The sequence below is a fragment of the Equus caballus genome, chromosome 5 (genome assembly GCF_041296265.1).
Source record: "Equus caballus isolate H_3958 breed thoroughbred chromosome 5, TB-T2T, whole genome shotgun sequence".
NCBI lineage: Eukaryota > Metazoa > Chordata > Mammalia > Perissodactyla > Equidae > Equus > Equus caballus.
Genome location: NC_091688.1, coordinates 102,226,763 through 102,245,045, shown reverse-complemented (window position 1 = coordinate 102,245,045; position 18,283 = coordinate 102,226,763). Strand labels below are relative to the sequence as shown.

Below are 18,283 nucleotides of genomic sequence, written 5' to 3'. Positions count from 1 at the left end.
AAATTGTGTGGGTGGGTTTTACGCGGACTGAATGGCCAGTTCTGGTTGCCAGGCAGAAGTAACTAGGGAGGCCCAGGAGCAGGAGAAGCAGAGGCAAAGCCTTTGAGTCAAGACAGGAGTTGATGTCCCATTCTCCCGTGCGCACTGTCCCCAGCACTGGAGACACAGAGTTGAAGATGTCCCCAATCTCAAGAAGCCTCCAGCTGAATAGGGGAAGACTGACACACAAAAAAGACCGTCATCTCTAGGTACTGTAAGAGCTAGTACCCAAGGAAAAGAGATGGCTCTGGGCGCTCAGGGCAGGGGCACCTGCCCCAGCCTGGGGGCGGTGGGTGTCTCTAGGAGGGTGCTGTGTCCAGCGAAGGCTTTCTGCAGGCGACAAGTCTGTTTTTCTCTGCAGACTCCCTGTCCAAAGCAGACCAGGTTGTCAAAAAAAGGAGGAGAAATTTCTCCAGGAGAATATCTTCTTCATTTCCATGAGTGTAAGCAATCAGATTTCTTTTTTTACAAACATATTTGAACTTATATATCCAAATTAGTATTGTACGCTGCCAGATCGCCACTCTGGGACCCGCACGCTTATGCCAGTGATGCGTCTAGTGCTCAGAGCATTTGGGAACTCCTCTACGGGAACTATTTTTCAGCCAGTCGGCTTATGGGTCACCTAGGAAAACCAGTCACATTATTTTATAGTCATGCCTCATTTTTCACCTAAAATGATGTAACAAGATTTGATCACCCACTTTATTCATTAGACGTGGCTCCAACCAATTTTTGTCTCTTTCCAAAGTTCAAATCCATTCTCCAAGGATGAAATTTGTTATGACTGAAGACTTTCAAAGAAAGTCCCACAGACTGTAAAGACAGTTGCCCGAAAAAGAGTTCCAGAAATGTGAGTGCAGTGTCAGCATTGTTTGAATAAATATATTCGTTCCCGAGGTGATTGTTCTGAAGGAGATGACATTAATTTAGATGAAAGTCCTCTGGCATAGCTGTTTAGCATGTTACCGTATTTGTACTGTCGAAGCACACTGCCCTGTTGAGAGGGTCTTGGGAGACGGTTGTGCTGAGGGGCACTCTGGCCTTCTGCCTGCCTTCTGCAGTCTGCGGGGCGGCCTGGGGATACGGTTCTCCTCCATTCTGGTCAACATCTGAACGTGCTTTGGTTAGCATTTGGACACTGTACACAATGGGAAGGTTTGTTAAAACACAAGCAGACAAGATGGCCCTGACCCAGGGTGACAGTCCTGTCAGCCCTTGGCCACAGAAACGAGAACCTAGGTGTTCACCTGTGCCCACCTGACTGGGAGATGGTCCCGCGGGTGCAGAGAGGCCAGGACATGGAGCTGGGATGGCGTAGTGGGGTGGGGTGGGGAAAGAGCGTTCATGTTAATAATAAAACCATGTTATCACCGCCTCCACGGGGCCTTTGAGAAACGCACTCTGTGGAGAAATCCATCTAAAAATGAGGAAAAGGGAGACGAGCGCAGGATCCACTGAGGTGGATCGGGAATGAGGTTGGCATCTGTTGCAGAAGGCAGACTGCCTCCCCGGGCCCCACAGATGGCGCCAGGCCCTCTGTGGTCAAATCCAGGAGAAAAACACTTCTCCCACGGTTCACCATGGCCAGTCCCCATGTGTAGATTTAGTGTAAAAAGAGTAATAACGGCAATATCTGCCTTCAAAGAGACATGTGAGGATGAAGTAAAATGCATCAGGCTGTTATCATAGTGCCTGACGTGGTGTTCAGTGAACAGAAGATTCTGATGCTTCTAACCATTATGATGATTCCAAACGCTGAGGCCGTTGGAGTGTGGGGGGGTCTTCTGTGTCTGCCGCGACTCCCCCTGCCGCCCACCTGGACGTCCTGTCTTCTCTCTGTCCACGCATTACCCCTTGAATTTGGTTTGCGGTGCAGAGGCTCACGGTTGCTGTCCCAGTCACAGGCCCGTCAGTTTGGGGCTGTCACCTCATTGGAGTTGAGCTGGCAGTTGAGACGGATGTCTTAGGATGGGTCTGTGGAATGGTTCCCGGGCCCAGGCCAGTGTTATGCTGCAGATGGGAAGCTGCAGGAAATGCCTGTGGCCTGGCTGTGCGCCTCCTGCCTGCGTGGATTTGTTCGTCCATGAGCATGGTTGAGCACTCTCCATGTGCCGGGCCCTATGGGAGGTGGGGCGGCACAAAGATGAAGAAGAGCAAGCCTTTGTTCTCAGGGTGCTCATGCTCCTAGAGCAGCACCCATAGGTACGTAGAAAAATGTGGTGCGGATCGTAGTTTCCTGTGGCTGCTGTGACAAATACTACAAACTACGTGGCTTAGAGCTACAGAAATTGATTTCCTCGCAGTGCTGGAGACCAGAAGTCTGAGATCAGGGTGTTGGCAGGACTGCGCTCCCTCTGAAGTCTCCAGGGGAGAATTCTTCCTGCCTCTTTCAGCTTTTGGGGGCTCCCAGTGCTCTTGGCTTGTGGCTGCCTCACTCCAGTCTCTGCCTCTTCTCCTCTTCTGTCTCTTTTAAGGACACTTGTTATTGGATTTAGGGCCCACGTGGGTAATCCAGGATGGTCTCATCTCAAGATCCTTAATTCCGTTACGTCTGCTAAGACCCTTTTATCAAACACAGTTGCATTCACAGGATCCAGGTGGACATGTCTTTGGGGGAGGGCGGAGGGGGGGAAGTGGCTGCCATTCAACCCCGATACAGCTGTATAAGAGGACAAGTGCAGGGCATCATGGGAACGCAGAGGAGAGCTGCCCAGCCCCACTTTGAGGGGGAAGGGAGGAACAAGGGTGTCTTCTCTTCCCAGACGAGGTGATTTTTGAGGCAAGTGCAGAACGATAAAGAGGAATCAGAGTGAGGTGAGGGTGGAGGGAAGCCACAGTCCTTGGCTTACAGCAGGTGGCTGATACCTCTTGTCCTACTTCAGTCACACCAATGGTGTGTTACTACACCATTGTGTAATGTGTGTAACAGCTGGTGTGTATTACACCAATGGTAATAATTGACAAGAAGATTGCAGAGTTCCAGAGTCCACAGCGCTGCTGCAGACGCCTGACGTAATGCCCAGTGGAAGACAGGCCACTTGGAGGCTCCCTGAATCTCACCAGATAACTGCTTCATAGTGATGGGTTGGAATTGAAGATTTTGGTTCAAATCTCAGTTGTACAGTTTACTGTGCAATATCATGTTTTCTGCTTAACTGATCTAAAGCTCAGTTTTCTCACTTGTAAAATGGGATTAATTCTAATATCCGCTTTATCAGAGAGTTTTATGAGAATTAAATTAAACAATGGGCATGCAAAGGTTTTGGAAACCCTAGGATACAACCCAAATGTGAGTTATTATGGTTGTTTTGAAATTCCACTGTTGCTTCAGGAAAGCCACCCCACTGGACGAGTTTAAGTTTCCTGCCAAAACAAATCACAGCATGCAGCTTTATCTGACATCTCTCAAAGTCCAAAACTCAAATGTGCTAAAGAGTAACCAAAAAGTAGAGAGATCATGCCATTTTGAGGATCTTAGTGGGGTATCAAGATTAGCTCTTTTACCTTAGAATTTTGTTGCACTATAACTTTTGATGTCAGACAGACTTGAGTTTGATGCCTGGATGTGCTGTTTATTCGCTGTCTAATCAGGCACACTGCTTGAACTCTTTTTCTCTTTACCTATTTGTAAAATTAAAATGATGTGTCATAGAGGTGTGTTCAGGGCGTGGTAAGATAACGCATAGGAAGCCACCCAGGAAACGGTCTCACACGTGGTCGTAAGAAGCAGGTCACCACGCTGGGCAGTGGGGTGGTGATGGGAAATTCAGACACTTGAAACTTCTCCTTGCTGATCGTCCCCAGCCAGCCCCCACCTTCTCAGTTTCACTCTCTTCTTCCCAGCTTTGCCACTGACCCATCAGGATGCTCCACACCTGTCAGCCTATAAATTTCAGAAGTGTCTATTATAGAGACTAAGTGTTTCATGCCCAGGGCCCGGGGAGCAGTGGGAGACCTTCTCTGTATAACTTTAGGTTTTCAGTAACGTGTTATCAGCTTGATGCTCAGTTATCTCGTAAGAAGACAGTGGTCAGCCTCCAAAATAAACAAAATTGTCCTTGAGTAGCTTAAGTCCTAGTCACAGTGTTTGGTCTACCCGTTAGGGTGCTAGGGTAGTGGTTCTGGTAAATGGTTGGGTCCGCTTTCTCCTCCAGCTTCTCCCGAAAGATATTTGAGGGGGTGCTTTGCATCCATCCAACATTTACTGAGCGTTTTCTCATTGCTCAATGCTGTGCTGTGCATTTGGGTCAAATACGGTGCACAAGACGGTCTCCAGCTCCCGGGGGAGCTTGCCGTCCAGTGGGCATTACAACGTGGGGGTGACAGGTGCCTCCTTCGTGTCACTGGGAGCCTGGCGGGAGCACCAAGTGGTAATCAGAGGAAACTTCCAGGGGAGGTGTATTCGAGCCAAGTCCTAAGGATGATGGAGAGGAAGCCAGGAAAAAGTGGACATGTTCCACATAGAGGGAGCAGCACCGGCCAAACCGGGGGGCCCTTGTGGAAAGTGAGCCCACAGGCTCAGACCTGAAAATAGAGCTCGTCCTGACTCCTGCCTGGCAGGACGGGGGCAGGCGGCGAGGCGGCCAGCGATGAATGAGCCCCACACGGCCCCTCACCCTGAGTCTTACTCTTCTTTATACTCAGGCCGACCTAAGACCCAGTCTGAGGGTTATCTACGACCCCAGTGGGAAGGAAGAATCTTGGAGATTTAGGTTAACCGATCCGCAAAGCTATTTATAAGGGGAACTGGGTCACAGTATTTGTCCAGTACCTCATGAAGGCTCCATCAGTTTGCCGGGACTGTCTGTGTTCATCCAGCAGATGACATGGCATACAACGGTCCATATGTGACCTGACGTTTTCATCCGGGCAAGTCTTTTAACTTGGGTTGGTTCCAGATCTATGTTGTAGAATGAATGACACACGTTCTCTAGGTTAAATGATGCATTTACAGACACAAACGTTTAGAGAAAGCTAGACGTCCAGTGTGGCGGTGCTGTTCCGTAGCTCTCACTCTGATGCCAGTGGAGGGGCTGGGACGCGGGGTGGCCGCGACCTTCCCTTTCCCTTGTGTGTTTTGCTCTGTGTCTCTCTCACTCCCCACCTTTCTATCCCACACTGAAGTCCAGGTTCTGGAACGAGCCCCGTGAAGACCTCTCTGTCTCTCCGCCTGCAATTATCCAGGGCTCCCCTTGGCAGTAGTACAAGCTTTTAGCCTCAGCCACAGAGACTAACCAGCTCTACTTCCTTTGCTGTTGCAATTTCTAGTTCTGTTCCTAACTGTTATTGCACAAGTCTGTGTGCTGTAGAAACCACCTAAAATGCCGGTTCTCAGGTGGAGTGTGCTCTGTGGCTGATGCCTTGTTCTTTGAGAAGTCGTCTGTGATGGTGGGAGTGATTTTATAGTTGAGGTTGGTCTCAGAAGGGGAAATAAGTTAGTTGACTACTGCCTGGAAGAGCTCGCCTCCGTCCATCAGGAGCCCTGCTCACAGCGGTCATTTAACTCTCTCGCTTCAGCAGGGGAGCCGCTCTGACATGTGTTGACTCTCTGCTGTGTGCCAGCTTCATTCTAGGTCCTGAGGGTGCAGAATGAGTACGGTCCTTCTCTTCCCCTCTGGTTTGTGTACTGTGCCATGGCCTCAGCTGTGTTATTTGGTGAGAAGAACCAAACACTCGGGGGCAGAGCTGTGCGGGGAGGGGTCTCACTCAGACCAGCCACCCTGCAACAGGGGGACCCCACTGTCCCTGGGGTGGGCTTGCCTTTACATTAAGTCACTTGCGTATGGTATTAGTTTCCTAGGACTGCTGTAACCGAGTACCACAACCTTTGAGGCTTAAAACAGCAGAACTGTGTGCTCTCACAGCTCTGGGGTTGGAAGTCCCAAATCAAGGTGTCGGCAGGGCCGCGCTCCCTCTGAAGGCCCCAGGGGAGTGTCCCTCTCGCCTCTTCCAGCTTCTGGTGGTGCCCGCAGCTGCGGGGCCAGCGTAGCTCCAGCCTCTGCTCCGTCTCCACATGGCTCTCTTCTTCATGTGTCTGTCCCTGTGAAGAACCCAGTCCCTGCGTTCAGGGCCCACTTTGGTGTGGCGTGACCTCATCTTAATTTGATCACCTTTGCAAAGACCCTTTTTCCAAATAACGTCACAGTCACAGGTCTCTGGGGTTAGAATTTCAGCATACTGGTTTTTTTCCCGAGGGCGTGCACAATTCACCCCACAAGACCTCTGCTGTCCTCCCAGTGCGGTGGGGTGGACAGGCGCCAAACTCACATACTTCACCCTTGCACCGTAGCCCTTTGGGAATCACTTGGGATCTGTTTCCTCTTGATTTTCTCCGAGTGGAAATGAGCTCGAGCATCCAAAGGCGCCATGCAGCCTAATGATGGGAAGCGCGAGCTTTAGCATTGAAACTGGTGTTGAAAGCGGCCTTCCCAATTTATTAGTTGTGGGACCCTGAGCAGGTCACCTAACTTCTCTGAGCCTCAGTTTCCTCATCTGTAAAATGAGGATTGCAGGGGTGGCTGTAAGCCTGCGGGAGAACCTGCATGCAATAGCATGCACTGTGCTCAGCCCTTTATATGACCTCATTTCATCTTTCAACAATGCCTAAGAGATTGGTGATTAGACCCCTGTTTTAAGATGAGGAAACAGAGGGTAAGTGAGTTGCCCAAGATCACCAAGATACTGAAAATGATCAAGAGTTGGATTCAAACCCAGATTTCCACTGTGCTGAATTCCTCAAGGTCAACCGTTTTAATAGAGTTATCTAGAGCTGTGGGCTAGGGGGCGCCAAACTTTTCATGTTGATGTCCAGCATTTATTTTCCTGAAGCCTGGTTCTCACCCAATCCTTGAGCCGAGAGAGAGCCCTGTGGCTGCCCCTCTGAGCCACTGTTCATCCCAGGAATTCCCACAAATGGTGTAGAGGGGAGAAAATGCCCACATTTCTTTAGATCACTGTTTTAAAAGCTATTGTTTATTGGGTATTTGCCGCTCACGTGGCCCCTGGTTAGAGTAAGAGGCAGCATGGTGTGATGGTTAAGTGTGGGCTCTGGGCCAGATTGCTGGGTTCAAATCCATCTCCACAAGTTCCCAGCTGTTTGACCTTGGGCAGATGACATGACCTCTGTGTCCCCCAGTGTCCTCATCCCTGAGATAGGGGCTGAGATCATAGTACTGATCTTATAGGGTCATTGCGAAGATCAAGTTAACGCTTGTAAAGCCCTTGGAACATTGTCCCACACGGCGTGACCTGCTGTGGTCATCTCCTACTGTAGGACCACCTTTAATGCAGGTGCCATTGTCCCGCCTTACAAATGAGAAAACTGAGGCCAGAAAGGCCACGCACAGCCAGAAGCTTATGTCTGTGCCTGCAGAGCCCTCTGCTCAGAGCAGGGCCTGTGCATCCCGTTCCTCCCCGTTTCCCCGCCCATCACAGGCGTTCGGTCCACATGCAGACCGACCCATGGTACGATTCTCTCCTGCCTGGGCTCACCTGCGTGGAGATGAGGGGCTGTGTGAGAAGGGTGTGACCAGTCCTTGTCAATGTCTCTCTTTGTTTTGGGGGTTTGTTTAACATTTGTTGAGCGGCTGCTCTCTGACCAGGTATTGTGATAAGTTACAGGCTTTCCTCCTTTACTTTCAGAACCGTTAAAGGAAGTTTTACTGTCGCCGTTTTACAGAAACTCAGGTTCACAAAGACCCCGTAGAAAAAGAAGTCCCCTCTTTGTGGCCACCTTCAGTCACTTCCTTTACAGCTTGACATCCTGGTTCAGCCAGGCCGTGTAACTGGAAACATCCTCCATGAGACAGAAAATAACCTCACCGTCCCTCTCCTCTTCTTAAAAGCCCAGAAATCCCGCCGCAGTGAAATTATTTAATGAGGGCCCGCCACTCTGCCGCCATGCTCCAGGGGTGTGTGGATGCAACTTCCCATTGTATCCAGGGCAACGGCCTCGGAGTTGTGCCATGAGCTCCAGCCAGTTGGCGCGCCCCCTTGTGAGGCTGCGGGAAGCTGTGCTTGATTTTCCATTTTCCACCACAAGAGGGAAACATACAACCGTGAATGATTTGAAAATAAAGCGATTCCACAGATGGACCTCTTTTTACCAGGGGATTTTAATACATGGTTCCTGGTAATAGCCAGAATATGGGGAAATATTCTGTTAGCTCCAAATGAATATTCTTAAGGGATTTAAATGAAAATTTTCTTGAGGATGCTTCAAAAAGGAAATGAGGTAAAAGATACATATAAAAATTTTATGTGAACCATACAAATTGCTGTTTTTATAGGTCAAAATGGTTGAATATTAGTGGTTTCTCATAGAACAGGAGTCCTCCTCATATGTGCGTGTGTCTGAAAGGGAGCGCTAAGCCCTGCGCATCTTCAGACCGGGGAGGTTGTTTGTAGTCTTAACCACACAAATTAGGAATGGCATTGTGGAGGCGGGAATGCCCCCATGACTTCTCTCTCTCCTCTGAGTGCTCATGGCTCCCTTGCGAGCTCCCAGAGTAGCATTTTCTACTCCATTTCATAGCAATTGGTTGATGTATCCATCTCTCCTCTTAGACCAAAAGTTTCTGGACAACTTGAGGCTGCCGTCTTCCCATGGTGCACAGTGCCTGATGAAATGGATGCGCTAAGTTAATTTATGTACTGACTGCTGGTATGCGATGGGTAAACAGGTGGACGACAGACTGATGGATGCTAAAGGACGCACACGCTCTGAGGCAGCTGTTTTGTTGTTTTTTAACCTCAAAATATGCTTCAGGAGTCTTTGAACCTGGGATTCTGTAAGTCTCTAAGCCATCTGGTCCTTTTGATTCTTCTGGCCTCATACCTTCTTTATAGTTTAATGCAATTTCTCCTTTTCTTTAAAGGACATTTCCTAATTCTGTTAAAATGCATAGTAGGTCAGAAACACAGCTACCTATTTCCAGATTGGTTCAGGGCAGTAATAAAAGCTGACACGTAGGCTCAGGAGGCAGTAGACCAGCCGGTGCTAAGCTCATTGAGTCATCCTGTCTTCACACAGCAAACCTCTGCAGCAGGTGCTATTTTCCCTTTTTTTCCTCTCCTTAAGAGATGCATTTGTTTTAAATTGAAGTATAATTGACATATAACATTATATTAGTTTTTGGTGTACAACATAATGATTTGATATTTGTATATCTTGCAAAATCACCACAATAAGTAGGTACTATTTTTCAATCCCCATTTTACAAATGAGAAAATGGGGGCACCGAGAGCTTAAGTACTTTGCGCAGGGTCACCCAGCTAGTCAACGGTACTCTGCCTGTCTCCTTGCTATTGACTGAGGTTGCTCAAAGGGAGGAGGCAAGCCGTTTCTACCGAGAGGACTTATCATAAGGCTAGAGAGTCGTCTCTGGAAAGCCGAGGGTGGCGTGGACAGGAGGGACCAGGCAGCTACTCCCCGTCTCTCCTCTCTGTTTATCTCAGCATATCTGCTGCCTTTCCTCTCTCTCTGCTGACTCACTTATCAGTGCAAGTTGGTTTGTTCTGTTTTTTGGTGATCTTAGCTACAAGCTCATTTATTCAAACTCCTATGAATATTTCAGATTTGTGAATCAAATTCAAATATGTTTATTTCCTTTTTAAATTCCTTGTCTAACAAGCATAACTTTTGACGTATTCACATTGTTCTAACAATGATGCCAACAGGCGCTTGTGCAGGGCGTCCCGTACCAGCTCTAGTTTGGAACTTCCTGTACGTCACCTCATTCAACCATGACTGCAGCGGCAAGTGAGGTGGAGGGACTGCTGGTCTCCCCGTGTCCACAGATGAGGAAACGGAAGCCCAGGGAGGTTAAATGACTTGTCTGAGGTCACACAGCCAGTGGCTGGCAGAGCTGGGGTCCAACCCTGTCAGTCTGGCCTGGGAGTCCATTCCCTGAGATGCTGCAGTCAACTGCCTGCATCTGATGATTTAACCTTATCAATGTGGTACAAAGTTTTCTTGAATGTTCCCATAATGTTTATAATGTTGATAACATTCTCTTACCCCCTTGAACTTAAAATCCTAAGTCAAAACAAGTTACTCAATACACGTTATAAACTAGACTCACAAGGCTAAGCTGTTAGATAAACTAATATCCCAGATTCTCTTAATGTACTTAAATACCAAATATACTTGGATTTTCCCCCAAACTTACTGCAAAAGTGCTATGTTTGACTTATTGTATTATATGTATACTATGTTTGATTTACTTCATATCTACACTTAATTCTGAATCTTTCTATGTTTAAAAATGCCCGCTTCAAAACCCCTTTTCTCACCCCAAGCAATTAGGAGTCTCCTTTCCAATTGAGTTGGGGGTGACGTTGTCAGCTGGCTGAGGCGCATGTTGACCTGCGATCTGGATGTGGAGCCACCCCAGTCCAGACGCCCGTGCCAATGGCATCCGCAGTGGCTGTGTTCACAGACCATGTTCCCTAATCGCCATGTCTCATCAGTCTGCAGCCCTTGCCCTCCTGAGAAGATTCGTCTGACTTATTTTCTGCTTGATTCTATTCTGAATTCTTTTCCAGCTCTTCCTGTTCATCAGGCCCACAACTCTTACAGATGTCTAAATAATCCAGAGTTGGAGCCTGCATAGCTCCCACCTATTCTCATGTATCGTCTGGCTGTCAGTCACTATTCTGTGACTGTTCTCATGACACAGCTGTCCCTGTGCCACAGCTCCTGCATTGACCTGTCTGCCAAGTTCAAGAACTAACTGAGTCTGACTGATGCTTTTGAGTCCTACTTCGAGATTCCTAGGACAGATAATAGGATTGGTCCAGCTGTTGTCAGGTGTCCACTCTGGTGATCATGGCCTGGCATCAGGGTCCTGTAGGAGAAACATGGCCCCAGGAGTCCACTCTTGTGGGGTGGGTTAGGGGACAGTTGTCAGAGAGGAGAGGGAATGAGTGGAACACACTACGTAGAGAAGGGGTCAGAGGAAAGAGAGGTTGTTCAGGTAGTATCTTCATGTGGAGGGAAGAAACCCAGCAGCGCTCCAGCTGGCCCAAGGACTGGAAGCTGAAGTCCTGTGTGGGAGGCCGGCAGGGGAGGAGCTCTGGACAAGATCACACTGACCAGGATCCTCAGAGCTGAGGAAGGGATCCTTTTGCGAGCCTTGGTTAACCTTTTTCCAGTCTCTCCTCCTCCAAGCCAGTTGATGTACCACCAGCAGCCAGTCAACTTTCCAAGAACACACTGGTTTATATTCCTCCAGCTAAAAAGTTTCCATAGCTTCCGGTGCCTACAAAATAAACTTTATGTGGTTCATGAGACTCAAATCTTGCCTCAACTGTTTCTCTAGCCTCCCCCCGTCACTGCAGCCTCTCCAGAGCTGCAGCTCTCCACGTGCACCTCCAGGACAGGGTGAAGCCGCCCTGCTGGGATGGCTCCCCTTTGAGAGGAGTGTCTTATGAAGAAAGGTCTATACACCTTTTTTTCTATCTCCACCCCCCTCAGACTGTGGAAAAAAAATCGTATCTTTACATGATTTTCTCGTTCACTAAGGCTTTCGTGGACATTCGGTGAGGTCAGCTTCACAAATGCGTTGTGAGGCAGGTGTTGTGGCCCCACTTTAGAGACAAGGAAATCGCGGGTTGGGAGGGGTAGGGCTAACGTTTACTGACACTCTACTTTGTGCCAGACCCGGACTGAGTGCTCTCGTGTGTCACCTGATTCAGTCCTCAGAACAACTAGAGAGCTGTCCCCATTTTACAGGCTCAGTTCAAGGAAGTAACGTGCTCAAGATGGTACCTCCCCCACATTTTTGAGTCAAAGATCTGAGCCCCAGTTTTGTCTGGCTCCCAACACTGCGGTCTTTGCATTATCCTGCAATGCCCAGCTTGGGGCCGGCGTTTACCACGTGCTTCTGTACTGTTGGTTGGAGAAATGAATGACTCTTTCCCAGCTTGTTTCCCACCACTGGGATCAGACACCCCAGCAATCAGAGGCAGGCACCTGCAGCAGGACCTCAGTTGGGGGTCTGCGGATCCCTGCTGACTTTAGCCCAGTTTTTAGCTTTCTTTCGAGTGCTTGCACTCAGAGACAGGGTTGGCAGTTCCGTCCCCTATGCCCACTGGTGTGGCATGTGCTAAAGATGAACTCTTGGTGTGAAGAGGGGAACCCCTTCAGGCCCTCGGTACAGCCCTCGCATGAGCCCTGGGACACAGTAGTTAACCACCCGATAAATATTTATTGATGGAAAAAAGATAGAATGAATAGAGGATTGGCAGGTCTACAGTTTCTGCTCTCTTCTACCAGGAAGGTGTCACTGCTGATGGCAATGGGAGCTGGAATCTTTGCAAGGCCGGGAGCGAAGGGGTCCGTCGTAACTCTGCCATTGTGAAATTGATTGGACCCAAGACCGGCATGAAAGTTCCTCCTCTGAAGGGAGTAATCCTTAAATCCCCCATATGGTTTAAATGTAATTTGTGTCATTGTGAAGGAGTACTGGCAACGCAGGCGAATTCATTAGGCCAAATTGGGTTCGCTATGCTCGACAGTAACGTTTCCGAAGATGAAGTTCAACCTTTGCTGGAGAGCTAAAACAAATGAGTTTCTTAATAGCAGCCCACTTCGTCTGAGCGTCTTAGGAAGCTTAATGTTTTAATGCCTCTTCTTTTTCACCACACTTCACAGTCCATCTAACATTGCTGCTTCAGGTAATATTTTTATATGGGGTTGAGTTCTATAGTGTCCATAAAATTAGGACTCAGGCCCATTTTTAGAATAGAAGCTTTTCTAGGGCAAGGATTATCTTTTGGGCTTAGTTTTGCAGACTGACAGACACCATTCCAGACATATGCATTTGCTGAAAACGTTACTCTCTGGTTTTGGGTACAGAACTCTCGTCTGGGCCTTAGATTTGGTGCGCACTTAAATTGCTGGGTTTTCATTGACATGGGCATAAGCCGTAAGAGGCGGGCATCTTCCCCAGTCCACGCCTGGCCGTGAGGCTGGTCATCCACAGGGAAGCGGAAAGGTGCGCATGCCCACACAGACACCCCTGTCAAGAGGGGCTCTGGGTCCACCTGTGACCTGACTCCACAGGTTGGACATGTGCGACCTCTTGATGCTCAAACGCTGATATCTATTTCTGTTTGGGTTAAAGAAATTTTTACATATGGACATGATCTACTGGGCAAGTATATTTAAAGATCTTGAGATTAAGAGGCAGACAAAATAATCAACCCCAGGATGGCATATCAAGTATTTGGGAAGTTGAAACTGGATGAGCACCACCCTTGTTCGGTTTGCAATAAATTTATTTAAACTACTTTAGAATTTTTTTTTAACCTTTGAGTATCAGAATAATTACATTTGGAATACTTTCTGTACCAATCTGTTTTACGTAGTTAGAAACTGGTACTAGGCTTGTGAGCAGGCTTAATTCTGGAAAAACATAGCTTTTACAACAGTTACAATGTGAAAAAAAAAATAAGTTTTGCTTCACATGAACACAGACCCATAAGCGTAAGGTGAGGTTCAGTATCTAAGGTGGCCTCGGTCTCCAAGAAGAAAAGCAGGTGTTTGGCATCCTTTGAAACAAGATCTGTTGGATTTCATCCTGCAAAGAAACTGGCTTTCATGCTTGTACGTTTTGTGTTGAATATCTGTTTTGAATTTGCATGATGATGCCTTGATCCTTTGTAATTTCTCATTTAATGGGATTGATTGCATTAGCTGTAAACTGTAAATAAAATAAATGTGCGGAGAATACCGCAACAAAAGTTGGCTCTCCTGGTTCCAGCTCTAGAAAGAACTTCCCCGAGAAAGCGGCAGCCCGCCAGTGGAGAACATGCTGGAATGTGTGGGCAGAGAAGCTTTGTTTCGGGGTGTTGGAGCACCTGTGACCAGAGGCCCCTGAATCTCCCCTGGAATTTCAAGATCTCATTAAGAAAACTACCAATTACGTGTTTGGTTGCTCTGTTATTCTCAATGAAAAAATTACTGGGCTATTTCATAAATCTGAATCTATTATTAAATATATCAAGACACAAATGCTGGCCTCATTTGCAGGCTTATCTAGAACCAGAGAAAAATTTGGCACTGAACCTAAAGAATATGAATACAAAGATGCGTTTGTAGCAAGTTGGAAAACAGTGGGCGTGTAAACTACTGTTAATAAAGCAAGTTTATTTCGTAAATTAATTTGCAAAACATTTTATTTTTAAAAACCAAGTAAGAGGCAAAAATAAGCTATTAAAAGCAATCGTCTTTTGGGCAACTGGTTTTCAACTTAACAGACGTGTCTCATGAATCGTTTTCATGTGTGTCTCCAGGTTGTCCCTGCGCACAGCCAGCCCCTTTTGTCATTCGAGGGAGCGCAGCTGACCTGCCAGTGTCCCGCTTTCTGTTCCCGGGCCCTCAGTTTCTGCTGCTCCTGCGCAGAGCAGCCCGGAACACAGGGGCAGTGCTACCTTGGCGGGGGGATGCTGCTCCTCTCGCTTTCGGACTTTGCTTGACAAGTTGGTAGAAAAATACTTAAATTTCATTTCTCAAGGCATCGTTCACTTTTCCCTTGAACACCTTGACTCCTCTGTGCACGACAAACTCCCCAAATGTGTGGGGTAACTAGTCCTGGTTTACTTTTCAACCATCTTAACAAGTTCACCAAAACCTTGACATTGGAGCTTCTTAACTGGGAGTTTCTGCTGAACCAGATAAAGAGCGAGCATGTCTGCATTTAAGTAGATTATTCCCAACATCTCAGGGATCAAATGCGGCTGGATATTAACTTTATTCAGGTAGAAAGTTTTCAAATGTCAGGTTCTTCAAATGCGAAGGGCCTAGACGGCTTCACTGAAAATGTTTTCGTAAAAAGTCAAGTGTTTTTAAAACTCAGGAGATTAAAACACAAAATTTAACCTCATGTTCATACTATTTTTCCGAATAATAATTTGATGAAACCTCATGCACTCAGGAAAACATACTTTTCCCCGCTGTCCTGCTTCCGTTTTCGGGCGAATCTGGTGCGTCTTCATCCCCACGTTTCTCTGAGTTTCAGGGGATGACGAGGTGCTGGTGCCCCACCGTGTGTTTGTAGGCATCTGTTCTTCCAGGATGGAATACTGCTTTGTTATTTCTTCAGTGGCCAATGAATAAATGTGTGCTGTTAGATGATTTTTTTTTTCTTCTAACTGGGATTGCGTGTGGGAAGTAAGAAATCCCCTGGGTATCAAAATGACAGTGATGTAAGGAAACCGGGGGTAACAGATCCCGCGCTTCCATTTTAAGATTGACCTTTAACTTGCTGGACGGTGTGGAGCAACTTTAGCTGAAGATGGCCTTCTCCGTGAGGAATGCCCAGAGAGGCTCCTGGTTTAAGGGGCGTCAGGAGTGGCGAGGGCCACTGCGGTGTCCAGGGCGTGAGCCTGCCTCTTGGGACGGCACCTGCCTGTCTGCGCCCGGGCTCGGAGAGTGGAGCCTGGCAGCCCTCTGCTGCTGGCGACTGAAGTCCGCTGCCCGCAGCACCCTTTGCAGCTCTCTCCACCCTAACGGGGAGACGAGACAAACATAATTGAAGGGTATTCGGCTTGGTTATGTGGGCAGGTGTCCTCATCAAAACAACTTTGAAGATCTTCTTTGTGCGTGAGTGTGGGTGGGTGTGTGGCCCTTAACTTTTTCCAGAGGGGCGACAACAACCAGGAACAAGCCAGCTTCCTCGTCGGGAGTGCATGTCCAGGCAGGACCTCCGTTTTAGCCACTCAGACAACACCGTTGCAGCTCGGGGCTGGACAGACTATTCTGGGGACTCTGGATAGCTCTCTGGACATCCTCGCTGAGCCGCGTTCTGGGAAGGAAAGATGAGTGATTTTGACGAATGGATTTCTGGGAAATACAGAAAAATGGAAGAAGGTCCTCTCCCTCTGTTGACTTTTGCTACAGCTCCTTACTACGACCAGAAACCAGGAACTAGTGGATTACGGAAGAAAACCTTTTGTTTTGAGGAAAAGCCATGCTATCTGGAGAATTTCATCCAGAGTATATTCTTCTCCATAGACCTAAAAGATCGCCAGGGGTCGTCACTGGTGGTTGGTGGAGATGGGCGGTATTTTAATAAATCGGCAATAGAAACAATAGTGCAGATGGCAGCCGCCAATGGGGTTGGTATACAATAAGTGTTGTTGTGTTTCTGGCTCTCCACGTAACCTCTTAATTTTGCAGAAATAGATAAAAGTACCAGGATTTGTATGTTGTAGACACCTGAATTCTACTAATGTCCAGTTAATTTCCTTGTGACTTTGGAGACGGTGTATTGTGATCTTGCTCCTGAAATCACGTGAGATCAGCTGCTTGTGTGTTGTGCTCTGTGCCTGTTGCTTGAAAAAGTACTTGTTGCTTTTTAGACATTTAAGGTGCACCTCTGCCTTAAGCTGTCTTGTCTATGTTCTAACTGGTCTCGAGGGGCAGCCTGTCCTATGTGAGCAGGCTCTGTCGAGTACTGGAGAGAGGAGGATTTTGTTTTCTTTCAATGGCTTCCTTGTTGAAGTTCAGTCACTTGTCAAACAGGGATACAAAAGCCAGGGCATGCTGTTGTTTGTGGATCCTGGTAGCCGTGCAGAAATGCTAGGAGGGGCTTGGAACATGTTAGGGGTGAGCCTTCCAAGAGGACCTGTTACAGGGGACCTGCTCGTGATGACCTTGGGCACAGAGGAGCCCTGTGTGCAGTGAATTTGTGCAGCAGGCTAGAGAGAATAACCCCTGTGAGTCTGTAACAGAAGGAGTCTCCTACAGCTCGGCATCGTCAACAGCTGTGTGGCTGGATTAACCAAATCAGAAGGAATCTTGCACCTGAAAGCACTGATTTTGATAATCTAACAATTTACACAATCCCACAGATTTACGGGAAGGTGGGCATCAGGACGTTCCTGTTTTTGCTCTGCAAATTCCTCCGCAGGACCAAAAATATATTTTTTTAGTGTTTTAGATTACGTTTATCAATAATTTGGAGCACACGGTCCTCGAGTGCTCGTAAATTTAAAAATATGTTGTATTTCCTTTCTAGAAGTGAACAGAAAATTTAGCATTGCAGCCAAATGTGTCAGGCGTTTATCTCGAGTCTATTTTAATAATACGCCAAGCAGGTGTGATTGCAAAAGCCAAATTAAAAAAAACACACACACCACCAAGTTAAATTTAAAAGTGTTTGTAGATCCTGTTGTTTATAATGCAAGGTTTCCTTTCCACCCAGTTTCAGAATCTGAATGCCTCTCATGTAAAAATTGCAGATCAAGCGCTCCGATATGAAATTATTATGAAGCATACACATTTTTAAGATAAAGTGTGGCATGCTGTAAATTTCACCTTTGAGGAGAGCTGTACAGGGAGCCATATTAAGATGCTTTCATCTTTGGAGAGAGAACGAGTGGAACATTATTTCTCCGCATAGATCCAGATTGTTGAGTGGCTCTGGGACACTGTCCCCTTTGCTGTGATATATTTGGCTTCATTTCATTTTTGTGTAGAGCTGAAGGATGTGGAAGAGGTGCTAGGAATGTGTAATTCAGGCAGACCCTATAGACTTCCTCGGATTTACGATCTGCAGGTTTGCTAAATAATACATTTAAGTGATAATAATTGACTAAATATGGTAACTGCCTATTTGTTAGCGCTGTGGCAGCCCAAGCAATATTTCCAAGTCTTTTCAAGGACATTGCTTATTAAAAATAGCGTTGCATTTAAAGCAGTCATGCTCCGCAACTGAATTACTTAAAACATTGAGTGGACCAATAAAACACTTTAATCTGATAAAACCCATCAAATCCTATATAGTTTGATTTCTTCTTTTTCTAACGCATCCTAAGTTCTGGCCATTTTAACATCCCTTTGATTTTGGACAGAACTCTGAGGAGGAATGTAAAGGAAAGCTAATTTATTGCCACAGGTGTTGGTAGAGGCGATGTCCCTTCCTCCCCCGGGTGGAGACCCACTCCACCGTGAGCCGTGCTTGGAGAACTTGTTAGCCTAGTGAGCGAGATGGAGATCATTTCATTTCTTCTCTTCAGCACACTTTTACCTGGTGCATTTATGAATTGTGGACTATAATCTGCCTTTGTGAGAAGTGTCCCTTTGTTTTTATTTGCATAGAGCTGTCTGCATTTACAGGAAATTTTAATGTGCAAAATAAGACATTGGTGGGGCCCCATTTATAATACTGATACCTCATTTGGTCCCCAGAACTTAAACTTAGTGATATGTTTAGACATGAGAATAGAACCCACG

The 18,283-nt window shown here is 47.1% G+C and overlaps 1 protein-coding gene across 2 annotated transcripts in view; it reads left to right on the top strand.

Annotated features, from left to right (window-relative positions):
- PGM1 (phosphoglucomutase 1) overlaps positions 1-18,283 on the top strand; it is a 58,713-nt gene that overhangs the window by 11,612 nt on the left and 28,818 nt on the right. The window contains exon 1 of one of the 2 annotated variants that reach the window (XM_003365113.5): positions 15,299-16,164. The exons of the other annotated variant lie outside the window; for it this stretch is intronic. Within the exon in view, the coding sequence (XP_003365161.1) occupies positions 15,865-16,164 (300 nt within the window). The 5' untranslated portion in view covers positions 15,299-15,864. Of the gene's footprint in view, positions 1-15,298; positions 16,165-18,283 lie in introns of those variants that run through there. 2 annotated transcript variants of the gene reach the window in all.